Genomic DNA, 20479 nt, shown 5'->3' on the forward strand with positions numbered 1-20479 from the left:
AGGGACGAGAGAGAGGGGGTGGAGAGGGAGGAGAGGGTTGGAGAGAATGGGTGAGAGAGGGGGAAGAGAGAGGGGTGGTAAAAGAGAGAGGGGGAAGAGGGAGAGAGGGGGAAAGAGAGAAACGGGGGAAAGAGAGAGAAATGGGGGGCAAAGAGACAGAGGAGATAGAGACAGAGGAGAAAGAGAGAGGGGGAGAGAGAGCAAGGGGGAGTGAGATGGGAGGTAGATATGGGGGAGAGAGTGGAGGAGTGGAGGAGAGAGGAAAGAGAGAGAGGGAGAGAGAGAGGGGGGAAGAGAGAGAGGTGAGAGGAGAGACAGAGAGAGAGGAGAGAGAGAGAGGGGAGAGTGTGTGGAGGGAGAGGGAGAGAGGGGGGAGAGAGGAGGGAGAAAGAGGAGAGAGGGGGAGCGGAGAGGGGGGAGCGAGGAGGGGAGAGAGGGAAGAGAGAGAGGGGGAGGGAGAGAAGAGGGGAGAGGAGAAAAAGAGAGGGGGGGAGATAGAGGGAGAGAGAGTGGGGAAAGAGAGGGGAGAGAGTGTAAGAGAAAGAGGAGAGAGGGGGAGAGAGGGGAGAGAGGGAGAGGGGAGAGAGGAGAGAGGGAGAGAGAGAGAGGGGGGGAAGAGGAGGGGGGAGGAGGGAGGAGGGGAGAGGAGGGGAGGAGAGAGAGGGGGAGGAGGGGGAGAGAGGGGGAGAGAGAGCGGGAGGAGTGAGAGGGGGGAGGGGAGGGGAGAGAGAGGGGGAGAGGAGAGAGAGGAGGGAGAGAAGAGGAGAGAAGGAGAGAAGGGGGGGACAGGGGGAGAGAGCGGGGGGTTGAGAGGAGAGAGAGTGCATCCTGGAGGACAACCAGTGGCTGCTGGAAGTAAGTACCAAGCACTGGGTAGAAACGGTGGAAGATAGTGGACTTCAAATGGGGGTGGTTGGTGAAAGCATCCTGTTTGCCTGCTAGATTTTCACTTACTGTAACTGCAGGAAAAATGTTCCCGATGTTGGGGGCGTTCAGAACCATGGGTCACAGTTTAAGAATAAAGGGGGGGCCAGTTAGGACTGAGATGGAGGACAAACTTTCTTCACGCAGAGAGTTGTGAATCTGTGGAATTCTCTGCCACAGAAGGCAGTGCAGGCCAATTCACTGGATGTTTTCAAGAGAGAGTTAGATTTAGTTATTGGGGCTAACGACATCAAGGGATATGGGGAAAAAACAAGAAAGAGGTACTGATTTTAGATGAATAGCCATGATCATATTGAATGGCAGTGCTGGTTCGAAGGGCCGATGGCCTATTCCTGCACCTATTTTCTATGTTTCTATGCTTGAGTATATGGCAATAAAACTCGATCACTTGATTTTGAAGCATTCATGCATGGTGGAGGTATAATGTAGGCATAGAGTGATACAGTGTGAAAACAGGCCCTTCGGCCCAACTTGCCCACACCCGCCAACATGTCCCAGCTACGCTACCTGCTTTTGGTCCATACCTCCAAACCTGTCCTATACATGTATCAGTCTAACTTTTTCTTAAATGTTGGGATGGTCCCTGCCTCAACTACCTCCTCTGGCAGCTTGTTCCATACACCCATCACCCTTTGTGTGGATAAAGTTACCCCTTAAAAAGTTACCTCTTAAAAATACTTCATACAAAAAACATTGAAATCATACTTCTACAGTGCACTAAAACATGATTTTAATACATCAAATTTCAAAAAGTTCCTACCCTGGGAGGGGGGACACCCTTCTTCCACACCCTCTCCCCAATCGGTTGCTCCACTCCCTCACCGGGTACCCCCAAGGCCAGTGATCAGTGATCGCACAGCCTCCCCCCTTTCAAAAACGCTCCAATCCAATTTAAAGCATATATATTGTATTCAAGTATAAGTTAAAAGACTCGCTACAGTATGCACCATATTGCACAACCATCCTCCCACCCCCCCCACCCCCCCCCCATCCCGGTTGCTACGCTCCCTCGGGCCTGGTCTCTCGCAATTTCTCACTCCCAACTCTCACCCAATGTTGGCAGCCCTGCAACTGGGATAAATAAAGTTCTATCGTATCGTATCATATCATAGCATCCGAACAAACGTTCAAATCGGGAGGTTAATTGGCTGCTGTAAATTGCACTTTGAGGGACAGTTGATGAAAATGTAGGGAGAATGTTGTCGGGATTTTGAAATTATAATGAGGATGAATGAGTAGGTTGTAATATGGTTAACCCTGGAGCTCACATACTGGGGAAGGGTGATGGTAAGAAATGCCCAACATAGAGTGGTTAAAATAGGAACATCTAAAACATTGCTGGAAAGAAGCTTCCTTATCAATTGAGGGGTGGATAGTCCTTGTGTGGGAAGGAACTGCAGATGCTAGTTTAAATCGAAGATAGACACAAAATGCTGGAGTAACTCAGCGGGAGAGGCAGTAGCATCTGTCCGGCTGAGTTACTCCAGCATTTTGTGTCTATAAGGGATAGTCCTTCACAGTTCTGTGTGTTGCTCTAGTATCTTTGGTTCTGTCTAGGTTCTTAGCTGTTGCAATCTTGAGATTACAGCCGCTCTTCGTTAAGGAGGCAAGTCTACTAAAGGTTAACAAACGACCTCTTTTAACAAGTCGACCCCATCAAATTCTCCCTATAGGGACAGTGACATTTATGGTATCTATTTGTTAGATATATGGGAGAGCGATTTTCGAAACAATGAGAAAGTAAGGTTAAAGGAAGGCGAGGAGGAGAAATTTATTTAGTCAGAGGGTGGTGAATCTGTGGAATTCTTTGCCACAGAAGGCTGTGGAGGCCAAGTCAATGGATATATTTAAAGCAGAGATAGATAGATTCTTGATTAGTCCAGGTGTCAGAGGCTATGGGGTGAAGGCAGGAGAATGGAGTTGGAAGTCAGAGATAGATCAGCCATGATTGAATGGCTAGGTAGACTTGATGGGCCGAACGGCCTAATTCTACTGCTGATCCTTTGACCTCATGACCTTATGACCAGAAGTTAATTCTTGGGAAAGACAAAGGTGGAAGGTTACAGAGACATTGATTAATGATTTATTTCAACCCCACAAGTAACCATTGTGTCATGAGGATATAAAAATGCTATAGTTACTCTGCATTGTTGAAGCAGTTTGGGTCTCCTCAGACCGTTTTACCAATGTGCATGGATGAGGTCTTTAATAAACCGACTCACCACTGATCTACGAGTTGTTTTACTATGTGCCTGTGCCTATTTGAGTAACGTCAGATATTGGGTAGGGGTACAGCACAAAATAACACAAAATTCCCTCCGACAGAGAATAAAATGGGTTAGTATTGAATTAGTGAAGAATGGGACAGACATGATGGTCCAAGGGGGCTCTCTGTCGGTCTCTGGGAGAAGATATACAGTCTAATTGTAGCTCAGGCTCAAATATTGGCGGCACGGTGGCGCAGCGGCAGAGTTGCCGCCTCACAACACCGGTGATCCGGGTTCTATCCTGACAACGGATGCTGTCTGCATGGAGTTTGTACGTTCTCCCTGTGACCGCGTGGGTTTCCCCACGTACTCGAAAGACGCATGGGTTTGTAGGTTAATTGGCTTTGGTAAAAAAAATAATTATTGTCCCCAGTGTGTGTAGGATCGTGCTAGTCTACCGGGAACGCTGGGCGGCGCGGACTCGATGAAGAACCTGTTTCCACGCTATCGTCTGTAAAGTCCAATAACACCAAGCAGAGAACAGCTGAATAAGTAGTTGTAGGTGCCTCAAGGACAAAAAGGTTGGTCAAGCTTCTGAATACTCTAACAAACCTCTAGAGATGCACTGTGGAATGTATCCTGGCTGGTTGCATCGCGGCCTTGTTCGGCAATTCCAACACACAGAAACGCAATAGACTGCAGACTGCAGCCGGGTCCATAACGGGCACTGCCCACCCCATCGTCAGATGCATCGACATCTGGTGCTGCCTTGAGAAGGTGGCATCAAGAATGCCATCAAGGAGCCAGGCCATGCCCGCTTCTACCACCGTCGGGCAGGAGGTACAGAGGACAGAGGTCCCACAGCACCTATCCACGTTCTCCCGAGATGCTGCCTGACCCGCCGAGTTACTCCGGCACTTTGTCTTTATTTTTGTAAACCGGCATCTGCATTTTCCTTGTTTCTCCGTGATAATTTAAGATCAAGTTATTGCTCGGGATCAGCTATTTTCCTCCAACCATCAGGTTTATGAACCAACCTGTATAGGTCGAATCCTACCTCAGCAACTAAACACTACGGGCCACTAGGGTGGCACGGTGGCACAGCTGGTAGAGCCGCTGCCTCACAGCGCCAGAAACACAGGTTTGATCCGTCATACAACATGGAAACATGCCCTTCTTCCCAACTTGCCCCCACCAACCAACATGTCCCATCTACAGTAGTCGCATCTGTCCGTGTTTGGCCCATCTGCACAGTTGGGTGCTATGGGTGAGTGGTGGAATCTTACGTTGGGGTACGGGTTGCATTGGGGGACCAGGCCTCCCGTGGGGGCTATGGGTGAGTGGTGGAATATTACATTGGGGAACGGGTTACGTTGGGGGAACGGGTGAGTGGTGGAATCTTACGTTGGGGTACGGGTTGCGTTAGGGGACCAGGCCTCCCGTGGGGGCTATGGGTGAGTGGTGGAATCTTACGTTGGGGTGCGGGTTGCATTGGGGGACCAGGCCTCCCGTGGGGGCTATGGGTGAGTGGTGGAATATTACATTGGGGAACGGTTACGTTGGGGGAACGGGTGAGTGGTGGAATCTTACATTGGGGTACGGGTTGCATTGGGGGACCAGGCCTCCCGTGGGGGCTATGGGTGAGTGGTGGAATATTACATTGGGGAACGGGTTACGTTGGGGGAACGGGTGAGTGGTGGAATATTACATTGGGGGAACGGGTTGCGTTGGGGGACCAGGCCTCCCATGTGACAGGGACCCAACGGGTCCCACAAGTCTAGTATATCTCTAAACCTTTCCTGTCCATGTACCTGTCCAAATATCTTTTACCCTCTCTGGCCACTCATTCCATACACCCACCACCCTCTGACTGAGAAAGTGCCCCCCAGGTTCCTATTCAATCTTACCCCTCTCACCTTAAACCTATGCCCCCTAGTTCTTGTTTCCCCTACTCCACGCAAAAGACTCAGTGCATTTATCCGATTTATTTCAGCATGATTTTATACACCAGGGCAGCACGGCGGTGCAGCAGTAGAGCTACTGCCTCACAGCACCAGAGACCCGGGTTCGATCCCGACTAGGGGTGCTGTCTGTACGGAGTTTGTACGTTCTCCCCGTGACCTGCGTGGGTTTACTCCGAGATCTTTGGTTTCTTCCCACACTCCAAACAGGTTTGTAGGTTCATTGGCTTGGTATAAATATAAAATTGTCCCTAGTGGGTGTAGGGAAGTGTTAATGTGCGGGGATCGCTGGTCGGTGCAGACCCGGTGGGCCAAAGGGCCTGTTTCCACACTGTATCTGAAGTCTAAAGCGTCATTCAGCATGAAGTCGGGCCCTTCAGCCTACATTGGCCATGCTGACCAAGATGCCCCATTAGCCCATGTTTGGCCCAGAACCCTCTAAACCTTTCCTATCCATGTACCCGTGCAAATGTATTTTAAACGTTGCGATAGTCCCTGCCTCAATTACCTCGTCTGGCAACTTGTTCCATGCACCCACCTCCCTCTGTGTGAAAAAGTTGCCCCTCAGGTTCCTATTAAGTCTAGTCTTTCCCCCCTTCACCTTAAACCTATATCCCCTGGTTTTAGTTTAGTTTAGAGATACAGCATCCCTCAACTACGTTCGTCTAAGGTAGTCCCTTTTCCCCTCTCACCCTAAACCCATGTCCTCCGGTTCTTGATTCCCAAACTCTGGGTAAAAGACCTGAAATGCTACCCATTCCATCTCTCCAGAGATGCTGCCTGACCTGCTGAGTTCCTCCAGCATTTTGTGTCTATCTTCGATTTAAACCAGCATCTGCAGTTCCTTCCTACACATTCTGCATCTACCCAATCTTTTCCTCTCATGATCTTATTCATCTCTATAAGATCACTCCTGAGCCTCTTGGAATAACATTCTAGCCTTCCCAGCCTCTCCCCGAAGCTCAGGCCCTCCAGTCCTGGGAACATCCTCATCAAGACACCAATGGAGCACAATGAGCCTTACCCGTCGGGCCAGTTTGATGGCATCAGAGGTGAGGTGGTCTCTCAGCTGCTGGTCCAGTTGAGCGGCGGGGGCGATCTCCACCACCTTCTGGTGTCGCCGCTGGATGGAGCAGTCTCTCTCGTACAGGTGGATCACGTTGCCATACTTGTCACCTGGAAGAGCAAAATCAAAGCCCCAGTCATGCAGGTGCAGCAGGCAGTGAAGGATCACAGCAAGAGGATTTGAGTATAGGAGTAAGGATGTTCTACTGCAGGTCCTACAGGCAGTGACTAGTGGAGTGTCGCAAGGCTCAGTGCTGGGACTCCAGTTATTTACAATATATTATTAACAATTCAGACGAGGAAATTAAATGTAACATTTCCAAGTTTGCGGATGACACAAAGCTGGGTGGCGGGGAGGATGCTATGAGGCTACAGGGTGACTTGGATAGGTTGGGTGAGTGGGCAAATGCATGGCAGATGCAGTATAACGTGGATAAATATGAGGTTATCCACTTTGGTGGCAAGAACGAGAAGGCAGATTATTATCTGAATGGTGTCAAATGACGAAAAGCGGAGGTGCAATGAGACATGGGTGTCCTTGTACATCAGTCACTGAAAGTAAGCATGTAGGTATAGCAGGCAGTGAAGAGAGCTAATGGGATGTTGGCCTTCATAGCGAGAGGATTTGAGTATAGGAGCAAAGAGGTCCTACTGCAGCTACACAGGGCCCTGGTGAGACCACACCTGGAGTATTGTGTACAGTTTTGGTCCCCTAATTTGAGGAAGGACAGTCTTGCTATTGAGGGAGTGCGGTGTAGGTTCACAGGGTTAATTCCCGGGATGGAGGGACTGACATTTGATGAAAGAATGGATCGACTGGGCTTATAATCGCTGGAATTTAGTCTCAGTTTAGTTTACAGTCACGTGTACTGAAGTAGAGTGAAAAGCTTTTGTTGTGTACTATCAAAAAGGCATTACATGATTAGTGGTGGAACAATAAAGCATTTTGCAATCCGCGTCTATTCTCCCTCTGTGTTGGGATCGCTGGTCGGCACAGACTCGGTGGGCCAAAGGGTTGTATCTCTAAAGAGTAAAGTAAAACTCTAAAGGAAAGGTTTCAGGGATATGGGTCAAAGGCGAGCAAATGAGACTAGATTAAATGGGGCATCTTGGTCAGCATAGACAAGCTGGGCCGAAGGGCCTCTTTCCATGCTGTATGTCTGTGCCCTAATCTTGAAGTCGTGTCCCCTGGTTCAAATTTCTCCCACTAACCAGTCATTTAAAGAAGATGCACTGATAATGTGATCATGTGACTGAGATGAGGTAAAAACATCTACATCCAGAGAGTTGTGAGTCTGTGGAATTCTCTGCCACAGAAGGCAGTGGAGGCCAATTCACTGGATGTTTTCGAGAGAGAGTTAGATTTTGCTCTTAGGGCTAAAGGAATCAAGGGATAAGGGGGAAAAAGCAGGAACGGGCGACTGATTTTAGATGATCAGCCATGATCATATTGAATGGCGGTGCTGGCTCGAAGGGCCGAATGGCCTACTCTTGCACCTATTTTTCTGTTTCTATGCCTTTTAACCAACTTCAGTCTGCAAAGCTGCTGAGGGTTAGGTTTGTTTTACCCAGTATCTGTACTTCGATGTGCCGGGGTCTCTCGATGAAGCGTTCTATGAACAGAGATCCGTTTCCAAAGGCAGACAGGGCCTCAGAATAAGCTCGTTGGTAGTTCTCCTCCAACTCCTATAGAAAACAGCAAACATAGATGGTTTAAAACACGGAGCCTAGCACGGCCTTAAAGAGCTTAATTCAGGCCACTACCACACTCCTCTGGCAGCACAGCGGTAGAGTTGCTGCCTCACAGCGTCAGAGACCCGTGTTCAATCCTGACTATGGGTACTGTCTGTACGTGAGTTTTCTCCGCCTGCTCCGGTTTCCTCCCACACTCAGAAGATGGTACAGGTTGTAGGTTGATTGGCTTTGGTAAAGATTGCAAATTGTCGCTAGTGTGTGTAGGATAGTGTTAGTGTGCGGGGATCGCTGGCCAGCGCGGACCCGATGGGCCGAAGGGCCTGTTTCCGTGCTGTATCTCTAAAGTAAACGAAAATAAACTAAACGCAGTGGCCCAGCACCCGAGACTCGTGTTCAATCCTGACTATGGGTGCTGTCTATACGGAGTTTGTTCATTCTCGCCTTTCTCCCTGTTATCTTCTAGCTAGTACTACATCTGATAGGATTGTAACTTCCAACCCCCACCGCATCAAGCACCGAGTAACCAAAGCCTCTTCATCCCACCGATTCCACACCAGCTAGCGATCTCCGCACATTAACACTTACCCACACACACAAGGAATGATTTCACACATTGATACGAACCAAAGCCTCTTCATCCCACCGATTCCACTCCGGCTAGCGATCTCCGCACATTAACACTTACCCACACACACTAGGAATGATTTCACATTGATACGAACCAAAGCCTCTTCATCCCACCGATTCCACACCAGCTAGCGATCTCCGCACATTAACACTTACCCACACACACAAGGAATGATTTCACACATTGATACGAAGCATATTAACTTACAAACCTCTACGTCTTTGGGATGTGGGAGGAAACCGAAGATCTCGGAGAAAACCGTGTAGGAAGGAACTGCAGATGCTGGTTTAAACCGAAGATAGACACAAAAAGCTAGAGTAACTCAGCGGGACAGGTAGCATCTCTGGAGAGAAGGAATGGGTGACGTTTTGGGTCGAGACCCTTCTTCAGACTGCCTGTCCCGCTTATTTACTCCAGCTTTTTGTGTCTATCTTCAGGTCACGGGGAGAATATACAAACTCCGTACAAACACCCAGAGTCAGGATCAAACCCGGGTCTCTGGCGCTGTAAGGCAGTAGCTCTACCGCTACTCTGCACTTAGGTTTAAGGTGAGGGGGGGAAGGTTTAATAGGAACCCGAGGGGTATCTTTTTCAAGCAGATGGTAGTAGGTGTATGGAACGAGCTGCCGGAGGAGGTAGTTGAGGCAGGTACTATCGCAAGGTTTGAGAAACATTTAGACAAGTACATAGATAGGACAGGTTTAGAGGGATATGGGCCAAATGCAGGCAGGTGGGACTCGTGTAGATGGGACATTTGTGGGCAAGTTAGGCCAAAACATATTCGGCCCAAAACGTTGCCTATTTCCTTCGCTCCATAGATGCTGCTGCACCCGCTGAGTTTCTCCAGCATTTTTGTGTACCTTAAATTTCTTAAAGGATTGGACAGACTGGATGCAGGAAAAATGTACCTGATGTGGGAGGACTCCAGAACCAGGGGTCACACACACAGTTTAAGAATAAGGGGCAGGCCATTTAGGACTGAGATGAGGAAAAACTTTTTCAGCCAGAGTGTTGTGAATCTGCGGAATTCTCTGCCACAGAAGGCAGTGGAGGCCGATTCACTGGATGTTTTCAAGAGAGAGTTAGATTTAGTTCTTAGGGCTAAAGAAATCAAGGGATATGGGGGGAAAAGCAGGAACGGGGTACTGATTTTAGATGATGCGGTGCTGGCTCGATGGGCCGGATGGCCTACTCCTGCACCTATTTTTCTATGTTTCTATGTTTTCTATGTTTCTATGTTTCCACGCTGTAAGACTGACTCTGTGACTTGTTTACAAGCGGCCACAAGAACATTGGAAGAGCCTTACCTCATAGCCATGGACCACTCTCATCCCTCTGCCTCCACCTCCGAAGGCAGCTTTAAATATGATGGGGTAGCCATAGGCGTCGGCAAATTCTTGGGATTCCGTCAGAGATGTTACAGGTGCGGAGGATCCTGGCACGACGGGAACGCCTGGAAATGGAAAGGTATAGTGAGCCAGACAAAATGTGCGGGAAGGAACTGCAGATGCTGGTTTACACCGAAGATAAGACTCGAAATGCTGGAGTAACTATGTCCCTGTTGCGTGCAGGATAGTATTAGCGTGCGGGGATCGCTGGTCAGCGCGGCCGAAGGGCCTGTTTCAGCGCTGTATCTCCAAACTAAACCAAACTAAAGATGTCACTGGACTCTCAGAGAGGATCTTCTGGGGGCTTTATTCACTGAGGCAATGCAGGTAGAGCTCAAACATAAGAAAGGTGCAATCACTCTGGGATTCTACCACAGGCTTCCCAATATCCAGCTGGACTTGGAGGAATGGATACGTGGATGGATTAGGGAAAGATGTAAAAGTAAGAGGGTTGTCTAAGTGGGTGACTTTAACTGCCCCAATACTGACTGGGACGTACGTAATCAGTGCAAGAGGTTTAGACGGGGCAGAATTTGTCAGGTGTTTCTGAAAGGACTTCCTAAAACAGTATGTGGGCCGTCCAACTAGAGGAGGGACCATACACCACCTTGTGGAAACATGGAACTGCACATTCTGGTTAATACATCAAAGGACACAAAGTGCCAGAGTAACAGCTGATCAGGCAGCATCTCTGGAGAACATGGATAGGTGACGTTTCCGATCGCGTTTGATGAAGGGTCATAAGGTCATAAGTAGACAAAAATGCTGGAGAAACTCAGCGGGTGCGGCAGCATCTATGGAGAGAAGGAATAGGAGACATTTCGGGTGGAGACTATTCAGCTGCCTATTCCTTCTCTCCATAGATGCTGCCTCACCCGCTGAGTTTTTCCAGCATTTTTGTCTACCTTCGATTTTTCCAGCATCTGCAGTTCTTTCTTAATCATAAGGTCATAAGTGATAGGAGCAGAATTAGGCCATTCAGCCCATCAAGTCTACTCCACCATTCAATCATGGCTGAACTATCTCTCCCTCCTAACCCCATTCTCCTGCCTTCTTCCCTGACACCCGTACTAATTAAGAATCTATTTATCCACTGGGTCCCGACCTGAAACGTCACCGATTCACACACTGTCAGAAGCTGCCTGACCCGCTGAGTTACTTCCAGCACTTTGTGCCTGTATGAGGTAAAAATGAACTGTAGATGCTGGTTTATACCAAAGAAAGACACAGAGCGCTGGAGTAACTCAGCAGGTCAGGCAGCATCTCTGGGGAACCCGCACCACCCCCACCCCGGGTACTTTCCCCTGCAACCGCAAGAAATGCTACACTTGTCGCTTTACCTCCCCCCTTGACTCCATTCAAGGACCCAAGCAGTCTTTCCAGGTGCGGCAGAGGTTCTCCTGCCACTCCTCCAACCTCATCTATTGCATCTGCTGCTCTAGGTGTCAGCTGCTCTACATCGGTGAGACCAAGCGTAGGCTTGGCGATCGCTTCGCCCAACACCTCCGCTCGGCTCGCAATAACCAACCTGATCTCCCGGTGGCTCAGCACTTCAACTCCCCCTCCCATTCCGAATCCGACCTTTCTGTCCTGGGCCTCCTCCATGGCCAGAGTGAGGACCACTGTAAATTGGAGGAGCAACACCTCATATTTCGCTTGGGCAGCTCACACCCCAGCGGTATGAACATTGACTTCTCTAATTTCAGGTAGTCCTTACTTTCTCCTCCCCTTCTCAGCTCTCCCTCAGCCCACTGGCTCCACCTCTTCCTTTCTTCCCCCCACCCACCCTCACATAAGACTGAAGAAGGGTTTCAACCCAAAACGTTGCCTATTTCCTTCGCTCCATAGATGCTGCCTCACCCACTGGGTTTCTCCAGCATTTTCGTCTATCTCTGGGGAAAATATGGGTTGGGACCCTTCGTGAGGCAGATTGTAGGGGGAGAGAAACTGGAACATGTTGAATCTCTAATTTTAGGTCATCGATAAAAACACTCCCCTCTCCCCGCCCTATTCCTCAATTAAAAGTCGGTTAACCAGTTCCACAGTTAGCAAAGATGTATGTCTCTTGGTATCACACTGTCCCTGGCCAACTATCAGGGAACCTTCGTGCCTGAGGCCATCAGTTGCCGTTCAGTTCCTTCCCCCTACAATCAGTCTGAAGAAGGATCCCGACCCTGAAGCGCCACCGATCCACGTTCTCCAGAGATGCTGCCCGACCGGCATTTGCAATTCCTTGTTGCTTGTTCCGTTCTACATTGTGATATCATCTCACGCACTCCCCTCTTTCAGCCATCTTCCCCCCTCCCCCACGAGCCGAAACGTCACCTATCCATGTTCTCCAGAGATGCTGCCTGTGCCGCTGAGTTATTCCAGCACTTGGTGCCCAAATCTGTTTGTGACCTGCTTTCATTGTTAAGGGCCTGTCCCAATTACGTGTCCTTGGCACGCAAATTACGCGACCTCGCGGTCGCGTTGAGCCGCGACGGTCCCGAGAAGGTCGCAAGCGATTACATGCTTACGCACAGTCGTCTGGAGCGCGTGACATGATTTGAAGATGGACACAAAGCTGGAGTAACTCAACGGGACCGGCAGCATCTCTGGAGAGAGGGAATGGTGACGTTTCGTGTCGAGACTCTTCTTCAGTCTGAAAAGAAGGGTCTTCACCCGAAACGTCACCCATTGCTTCTCTCCAGAGATGCTGCCGGTCCCGCTGAGTTGCATTTTGTGTCCATCTTCAATTTTCTTGGCCCCGCTCTGGGAGTAGAAGTGGGGGCGGATCCGGACAGCAACGGCCGTGAGCCCCAGGCCGAGCTCGGCGATCGTTTGCCTGCTTCTGCTGCTGTTGACGGTGAGACGTTGCGTCGCGCCAGGGTCTTGGGCCTGTCCCACTTTGGCCGTCAGTTCCGCGACAGGCCGTTGGTGCGCGAAGATTTTGTTCGCTACAAAAATTAATACTTCCCTTTAAATTACCCAGCCATGAATTAAAGTCCTCCCTATTTAATCATCAGACCGTCACGTCCCAGGTCCAAATCCAACGCATATTTTTGTTTTTTAGTTTTAGAGATACAGCGCAGAAACAGGCCCTTCGGCCCATTGAATCCGTGCCTAACAGCGATCCCTATCCTACACACACTATGGACAATTTGCACATACACCACCAATTAACATGCAAACCTGTACATCTTTGGAGTGTGGGAGGAAACCAAAGATCTCGGAGAAGGTAATACTGTGTTAAACCCCAATTACTGTCGGCAATGGCTTCTGCTGGGCAGATGACTCAAGATGCCAATGGTGTGGGTTTGGGAACCGATCAACCGTGGAAAAACCGTGGCAAAAATGGGATTGGTCTAGGATCAGTGAAAATGGGTGGTTGCCGGCCAGTGTGGACTCAACGGGACGAAGGGCCTGTTTCCACGCTGCATCTCTTTCCGGGCAGCACAAACGCCAATTACCCTCCAAACCTGCACGTCTTTCGAGTGTGGGAGGAAACGGGAGCACCCAGAGAAAACCCACATGGTCACAGGAAGAACATGCAAACTCCGTACAGACAGCATCCATAGTCAGGATCAAACCCGGGTCTCTGGCGCTCTGAGGTAGTAATTCTACCGCTGCGCCACTGTGCTGCCCTTAATTCTGCGAAGGCCTACAAGGCCAAGGCCTGAGACATTTTAACTCCCCTTTCCCCATTCCCATACCGTTCTTTGCCACAGAAGGCTGTGGAGGCCATGTCAGTAGATATTTTTAAGGCACGGATAGATTCTTGATTAGTGCGGGTGTTAGAGGTTATGGGAAGAAGGCAGGAGAATGGGGTTGGGAGGGAAAGATAGATAAGCCATGATTGAATGGCGGAGTGGACTTGATGGGCTGACTGGTCTATTTCTGCTCTTATCACATGAATTTAGGAAGTGCCGCCAAACGCTCATTACCTGTTTAGTGTAGTTTAGAGATACAGCGCGGAAACAGGCCCTTCGGCCCACCGAGCCCGCGCCGACCAGCGATCCCCACACACTAACACTATCCTACACACACTAGGGATCATTTACATTTATAGCACGCCAATCAGCCTAAAAACCTGCACGTCTTTGGAGTGTGGGAGGAAACCGGAGCTTCCTGGGGAAATCCCACGCAGGTCATGGGGAGAAGGCACAAACTGTGTACTGACAAGCACATAGTCAGGTTGGAACCCGGGTCTTTAGCGATGTGAGGCAGTATCTCTCCCGATTAGTAAGGATGTCGGAGGTTATGGGGAGAAGGCATGAGAATGGGGTTGAGAGGGAAAGATAGATCTGCCATGATTGAATGCTGGCGTAGACTTGATGGGCCGAATGGCCTTAATCCGCTCCTATCACTTGTGGTGAACTTGCCGTCAAACGCTCATCATATGTTAACCCAATCATTCCTGGGATAATTCTAGTGAAGTGATAGATACCGGCATCAATGGCAATGGATCGAGCTTCCACCTTGTCGCCCATCTTGCGCACCACCTCAGGGGTCGGTCCGATGAAACGCACTCCAGCATCAACACAGGCCTGGGCAAAGTCGGCCCTCTCCGAGAGGAACCCATAGCCTGGGTGAATCGCATCCACATCATTTTCCTGCAAGGAATCAGCACCAACGAGTGAGTGAAAGACCACAACAAGGCAATGAAACACGTCTTAATGAGGGCGGAACAGGATTCAGACTCTAGACTTTAGAGATATAATGTGGAGACAGGCCCTTCGGCCCAGCGAGTCCTCACCGACTAGCAATCACCCCTTACTCTAGCACTGTCCTACACACTATGGACAATGTACACTTTACCGGAGCCAATTAACCTACAAACCTGCACGTCTTTAAAGTGTGGGAGGAAACCGGAGCACCTGGAGAAAAACCCACGTGGTCACGGGGAGAACTTACAAACTATGTACAAATAACACCCGCGGTAAGGATCGAACTCGGGTCTCCGGCGCTGTAAGGCAGCAACTCTAGTGCTGTGAGAGGTTTGTGTAGAACCTCAGGGGGAACCTGTTCACTCAGAGCGCAGACTGGGCGATCGTTTCGCTTGGTCCACCTTGGCCACCACGATCTCCCAGCTGCCAAACACTTTAATTCTCCTTCCCATTCCCACACTGACCTTTCTGTCCTGGGTCACCTCCATTGTCAGAGTGGGGCCACATGCAAATTGGAGGAACAGCATCTCATATTTCGCTTGGGCAGCTCACACCTCAGTGGTATGAGTACTGATTTTTCTAATTTGAAGTAACCATTGCATTCCCTCTCTCTCCGTCCCTCCCCCACCCAAGTCGCACCAGGTTCCCGTTCTCACCCAGCAAATGGCTAACCATAGCCTGTTTCCTTTATCGTCCTTACTTTTTTGCATATATTTGATTCATTTGTCCTATACCTCCACAAATCACTGTCTATATCTGTTGTTTAAGAACGAACTGCAGATGCTGGAAAATTGAAGGGACACAAAAATGCTGGAGAAACTCAGCGGGTGAGGCAGCATCTATGGAGCGAAGGAAATAGGCAACGTTCGGGTCTGAAAAAGGGTTTCGGCCCAAAACGTTGCCTATTTCCTTCGCTCCATAGATGCTGCTGCACCCGCTGAGTTTCTCCGCATTTTTGACTACCTTCGATTTTCCAGCATCTGCAGTTCCTTCTTAATCATACTGTGATCGCTGGCTCGACGGGCCGAATGGCCTACTCCTGCACATATTTTCTGTGTTTCTGTGTTTCCACTTGCCTTGGCCACATTGATGATGTCGGGGATGTGCAGGTAGGCTTGTACGGGAGGTAGTCCTTTCCCGATCAGGTAGGCCTCGTCGGCCTTCTGTCGGTGCATCTGCCCCGTGTCCTGCTCGGAGTAAACGGCCACCGTGCGGATCCCCAGCTCCGTACATGCTCGGAAAACCCTGATCGCAATCTCACCTAACCAGAGGGAATAAAACACGTCAGGCAACACAGCAATAGAGCCAATAGTTAATTGAGCTTCTACAGGTGTACGTTAGGTGGGATAGACACAAAAAGATGGAGTAACTCAGCGGGACAGGCAGCATCTCTGGAGAGAAGGAATGGTGACGTACGGACAGCACCCATAGTCGGGTTCGAACCAGGGTCTCCGGCGCTGTAATGCCCCTGTCCCACTTAGGAAACCTCAACGGAAACCTCTGGAGACTTTGCGCCCCACCCAAGGTTTCCGTGCGGTTCCCGGAGGTTGCAGGTGGCTGCCGGAGGTTGCAGGTAGTGGAAGCAGGTAGGGAGACTGACAAAAACCTCCGGGAACCGCACGGAAACCTTGGGTGGGGCACAAAGTCTCCAGAGGTTTCCGTTCAGGTTTCCTAAGTGGGACAGGGGCATTAAGGCTGCGACTCTACCGCTGCACCACCGTGCTGGGCTGGTGCAAGTAAGAATGTCATTGTTCTGTTTCAAACACCCAGGATAGGACTAACCAACTGGGGCGGCATGGTGGCTCAACGTTAGAGTTGCTGCCTTACAGCGCCAGAGACCTGGGTTCGATCCCAACCACGGATACATGATAAGGGAATAACGTTCAGTGCAACATAAAGCCAGCATAGTCCGGTCAAGGATAATCCAAGTGTCACCAAAGAGGTAGATAGTAGTTCAGGACTGCTCTCTGGTTGTGGTAGGATGAGTCAGCTGTTTGATAACAGCTGGGAGGAAACTGTCCCTGAATCTGGAGGGTGCGTTTTCACACTTCTGTACCTTTTGTTTGATTTGAGAGGGGAGAAGAGGGAGTGACCGGGGTGAAACTGGTCCTTGATGATACTGCTGGCCTTGCCGAGGCAGCGTGAGGTGTAGATAGAGTCAATGGAAGGGAGGTTGGTTGGTGTAGCTAGACACAAAAGTATGGAGTAATTCAGAAGGACAGGCAGCATCACTGGAGTGAAAGAATGGGTGACATAGAAACATAGAAAATAGGTGCAGGAGTAGGCCATTCGGCCCTTCGAGCCTGCACTGCCATTCAATATGATCATGGCTGATCATCCAACTCAGTATCCTGTACCTGCCTTCTCTCCATACCCCCTGATCCCTTTAGCCACAAGGGCCACATCTAACTCCCTCTTAAATAGCCAATGAACTGGCCTCAACTACCTTCTGTGGCAGAGAGTTCCAGAGACTCACCACTCTCTGTGTGAAAAATGTTTTTCTGATCTCGGTCCTAAAGGATTTTCCCTTTATCCTTAAACTGTGACCCCTTGTTCTGGACTTCCCCAACATCGGGAACAATCTTCCTGCATCTAGCCTGTCCAACCCCCTAAGAATTTTGTAAGTTTCTATAAGATCCCCGCTCAATCTTCTACGTTGCGGGTCAAGACCCTTCCTCAGTCTGAAGACTGAATCTGTCCCTGAATCTGGAGGTGTGTGTTTTCACACTTCAGTCTGAAGAAGGATCTCAACCCGAAACGTCACCCATTCCTTCACTCCAGAGATGCTGCCTGTCCTGCTGAGTTACTCCAGCATTTTGTGTCTATCTTCGGTTTAAGCCAGCATCTGCAGTTCCTTCTGACACAGGTTGGTTTGTGTGATGGACAGGCTTTCTGCAAGTGATGCTGAGGTAGCAGATGTGGTTATGTAAACTTATTAAAGCAGATTATTAAAGAATGAGAGGAAGCAGACGGAAAAAGAGGATTAGAATTGGAGGTGAGCAACTTGGCCTCAGATACTAGCTGGGTCACCAGTCTGCGCAAGGTTTACCGAAACAAGGAATTACAAATACTGATACAGGTTCACCACCGATTTTTTTCCGACACCTTGGGTTCCAGAGCCTTGCTGGGCTGTCTGTTTTGCCAGACCAACGGAGGTCATGTCATGGCCTTGGACAGGAGTCTAACGGTACCGGAATGTTCCGCCCAGGCCGCCGGGGAGAGGGGTAAGATACCGGCCCACAAAGTCAGCCTCGGAAGTCGGCTGTGGGAATGGATCAACCAGCTCCGGCCTGTGTTAAAAAGACGCAAAGTGCTGGAGTAACTCAACGCGTCAGGCAGCATCCCTGGAGACCATGGATAGGTGACGTTGTGGGTCTCAACCTTCTTATTGCAGCACTTTTGAGTTCTTTCCTACACCGTATGTCTTTGGAGTGTGGGAGGAAACCGGAGCACCCGGAGAAACCCGGACACAGGCAGCTACTCTGGGGAGAATGACTGGGTGAGGCTTCGGATGTCTATCGTCGATGGTGACGTTTCGGGTCGAGACCCTTCTTCAGACTGATGTCAGGGGAGTGGGCGATACAGAGATTAAATGTAGTCAGAGACAGTCAGACTGGTCGGAGAACTGGGAAATGGGAGGGGATAGAGAGGGAGGGGGAGAGCAAGGGCTACTTGAAGTTCACATCCTTGGATCCCTCTCGTTAGCACATCTTTCCCAGTCAACAATGGACCATTGTGGGCTCCACCCTTCCTGAGATCATGTGTTGAGAGCCCTGTTTTGTTCTGGCCTTCTCTTGCTTCCAGTCTCCCCCCCTCACCCTCCTCCCACCAGGGATGAATAGGTCGAGTAAACACAGTCTCTTGGGGAATCGATCAGCAGAGGACATAGGTTTAAGCTGAGGAGGGGATAGATTTAATATGAACCAGAGGGGTAACGTTTTCACACAAAGGGTGGTGGGTGTATCGAACGAGTTGCCAGAGGAGGTAGTTGAGGCTGGGACTGTCGCAACGTTTATGGAACATTTAGGCAGGTACGTGGACAGGACAGGTTTAGAGGGATATGGGGCAAATCATATTGAGTGGCGGTGCTGGCTCGAGGGGCCGAATGGCCTACTCCTGCACCTTTTGTCTATTGTCAAATGCAGGCAGATGGGACTAGTGTAGATGGGACACATTGGTCGGCGTGGGCCAGTTTGGCTGAAGGGCCTGTTTCCACGCTGTGTGACTCTATTTCTCTATCCCCGTCCATGTGAGGACTTCAGCTCAGCATGGAATTAATTCATCTGGACGTGCATGTCTCTGAAGATCTGTCCTGGGCCCAACACAATGGCAAGCTCATCAATGACTCTACTTCCGACGAAGATTGAGGACATTTGGTGTGCCACTGGGCGGCAGAGTGGAGCAGCGGTAGAGTTGCTGCCTCACAGCGCCAGAGACCCAGGTTCGATCCTGACTACAGGTGCTGTCTGTACGAAGTTTGTACCTTCTCCCTGTGACCGCGTGGAGTTTTCACCCAGCGGTAGAGTTGCCGCCTCAAAGCGCCAGAGGCCCGGGTTCGATCCTGACTATGGGGTGCTGCCTGTACGGAGTTTGTATGTTCTCCCTGTGACCATGTGAGTTTTCTCCGGGTGCTCCGGATTCCTCCCACGTTCCAAAGACGTGCAGGTTTGTCGGTTAATTGTACTGTAAATTGTCCCTAGTGTGGAGGATGGAACTAGTGTACGGGTGTTCGTCGGTCAGTACGGACATGGTGGGCCGAAGGGCCAGTTTCCACATTGTATCTCTAAATTAAAGACTGATTACTCCATCAAACCTGTACTAGTAAAGAGCACACTGACAGGTGGCATCACGCCCTGATTCGGTAGCTCGAATACCTAGAAACAAAGGGGGCTACAAAGTGTGGTAGACACGGCCCGATCCATCACCGGTACTGACCTGGACTTGTACACTCTGGAGTTTAGAAGGATGAGAGGCAATCTCATTGAAACATATAAGATTGTTAAGGGCTTGGACACGCTAGAGGCAGGAAACATGTTCCCGATGTTGGGGGAGTCCAGAACCAGGGGCCACACAGTTTAAGAATAAGGAGTAAGCCATTTAGAACGGAGACGAGGAAACACTTTTTCTCACAGAGAGTGGAGAGTCTGTGGAATTCTCTGCCTCAGAGGCCGGTGGGGGCAAGTTCTCTGGATGCTTTCAAGAGAGAGCTAGATAGGGCTCTTAAAGATAGCGGAGTCAGGGGATATGGGGAGAAGGCAGGAACTGGGTACTGATTGGGGAAGATCAGCCATGATCACATTGAATGGCGGTGCTGGCTCGAAGGGCCGAATGTCCTACTCCTGCACCTATTGTCTATTGACCTCCCCACCATCTAAGGGCTCTATAGTGCCTCAATAAGACACCCAGTATCATCAAAGACCCACACCACCCTGGTCACACTCCATCTCACCGTTACAATTGGAAAGACAGTACAGGAATCTGTAAACCGTGGCCACCAGGTTCAAGAACAGCTTCTTCCTAACAGGCTCGTGAACGCTGCACAACAGCAACAGAAACATCGATGTTCTTCGGTGGACTTTATCATTGGCTGCACCACAGATTTTTGCATTAATATAGTTCCCTCGTCATAGAGTCATAGAGTGATACAGTGTGGAAACAGGCCCTTCGGCCCAACTTGCCCACACCGGCCAACATGTCCCAGCTACACTAGTCCCACCTGCCCGCATTTGGTCCATATCCCTCCAAACATGTCCTATCCATGTACCTGTCTAACTGTTTCTTAAATTTCATAAAATGTTTCATTTCTTAAATGTTTCTTAAATGTAGTATTACAGTTATTGATTCATTTATTTATTGTGTGTCATTTGTTGTTTTTCTCAGTATAGTTTATTGTGGCGTGTCCCGAGGTACAGTGAAAAGCTTGTTGTTGCGTGCTAACCAG

At 49.8% G+C, this 20479-nt stretch overlaps 1 protein-coding gene across 1 annotated transcript in view; it reads right to left on the reverse strand.

Moving 5' to 3' along the window:
• The window catches only part of LOC116968452 (pyruvate carboxylase, mitochondrial-like), a 266712-nt gene that overhangs the window by 229783 nt on the left and 16450 nt on the right, over positions 1 to 20479 (reverse strand). Inside the window, exons 2-6 of the mRNA XM_033015217.1 lie at positions 15615 to 15799; positions 14319 to 14484; positions 9809 to 9954; positions 7747 to 7864; positions 6138 to 6289 (exon numbers count right to left, since the gene is read on the reverse strand). Of these exons, the coding sequence (XP_032871108.1) occupies positions 6138 to 6289; positions 7747 to 7864; positions 9809 to 9954; positions 14319 to 14484; positions 15615 to 15799 (767 nt within the window). The remainder of the gene's footprint in view (positions 1 to 6137; positions 6290 to 7746; positions 7865 to 9808; positions 9955 to 14318; positions 14485 to 15614; positions 15800 to 20479) is intronic.

Source organism: Amblyraja radiata, chromosome 45, assembly GCF_010909765.2.
Source record: "Amblyraja radiata isolate CabotCenter1 chromosome 45, sAmbRad1.1.pri, whole genome shotgun sequence".
Classification (NCBI taxonomy): domain Eukaryota; kingdom Metazoa; phylum Chordata; class Chondrichthyes; order Rajiformes; family Rajidae; genus Amblyraja; species Amblyraja radiata.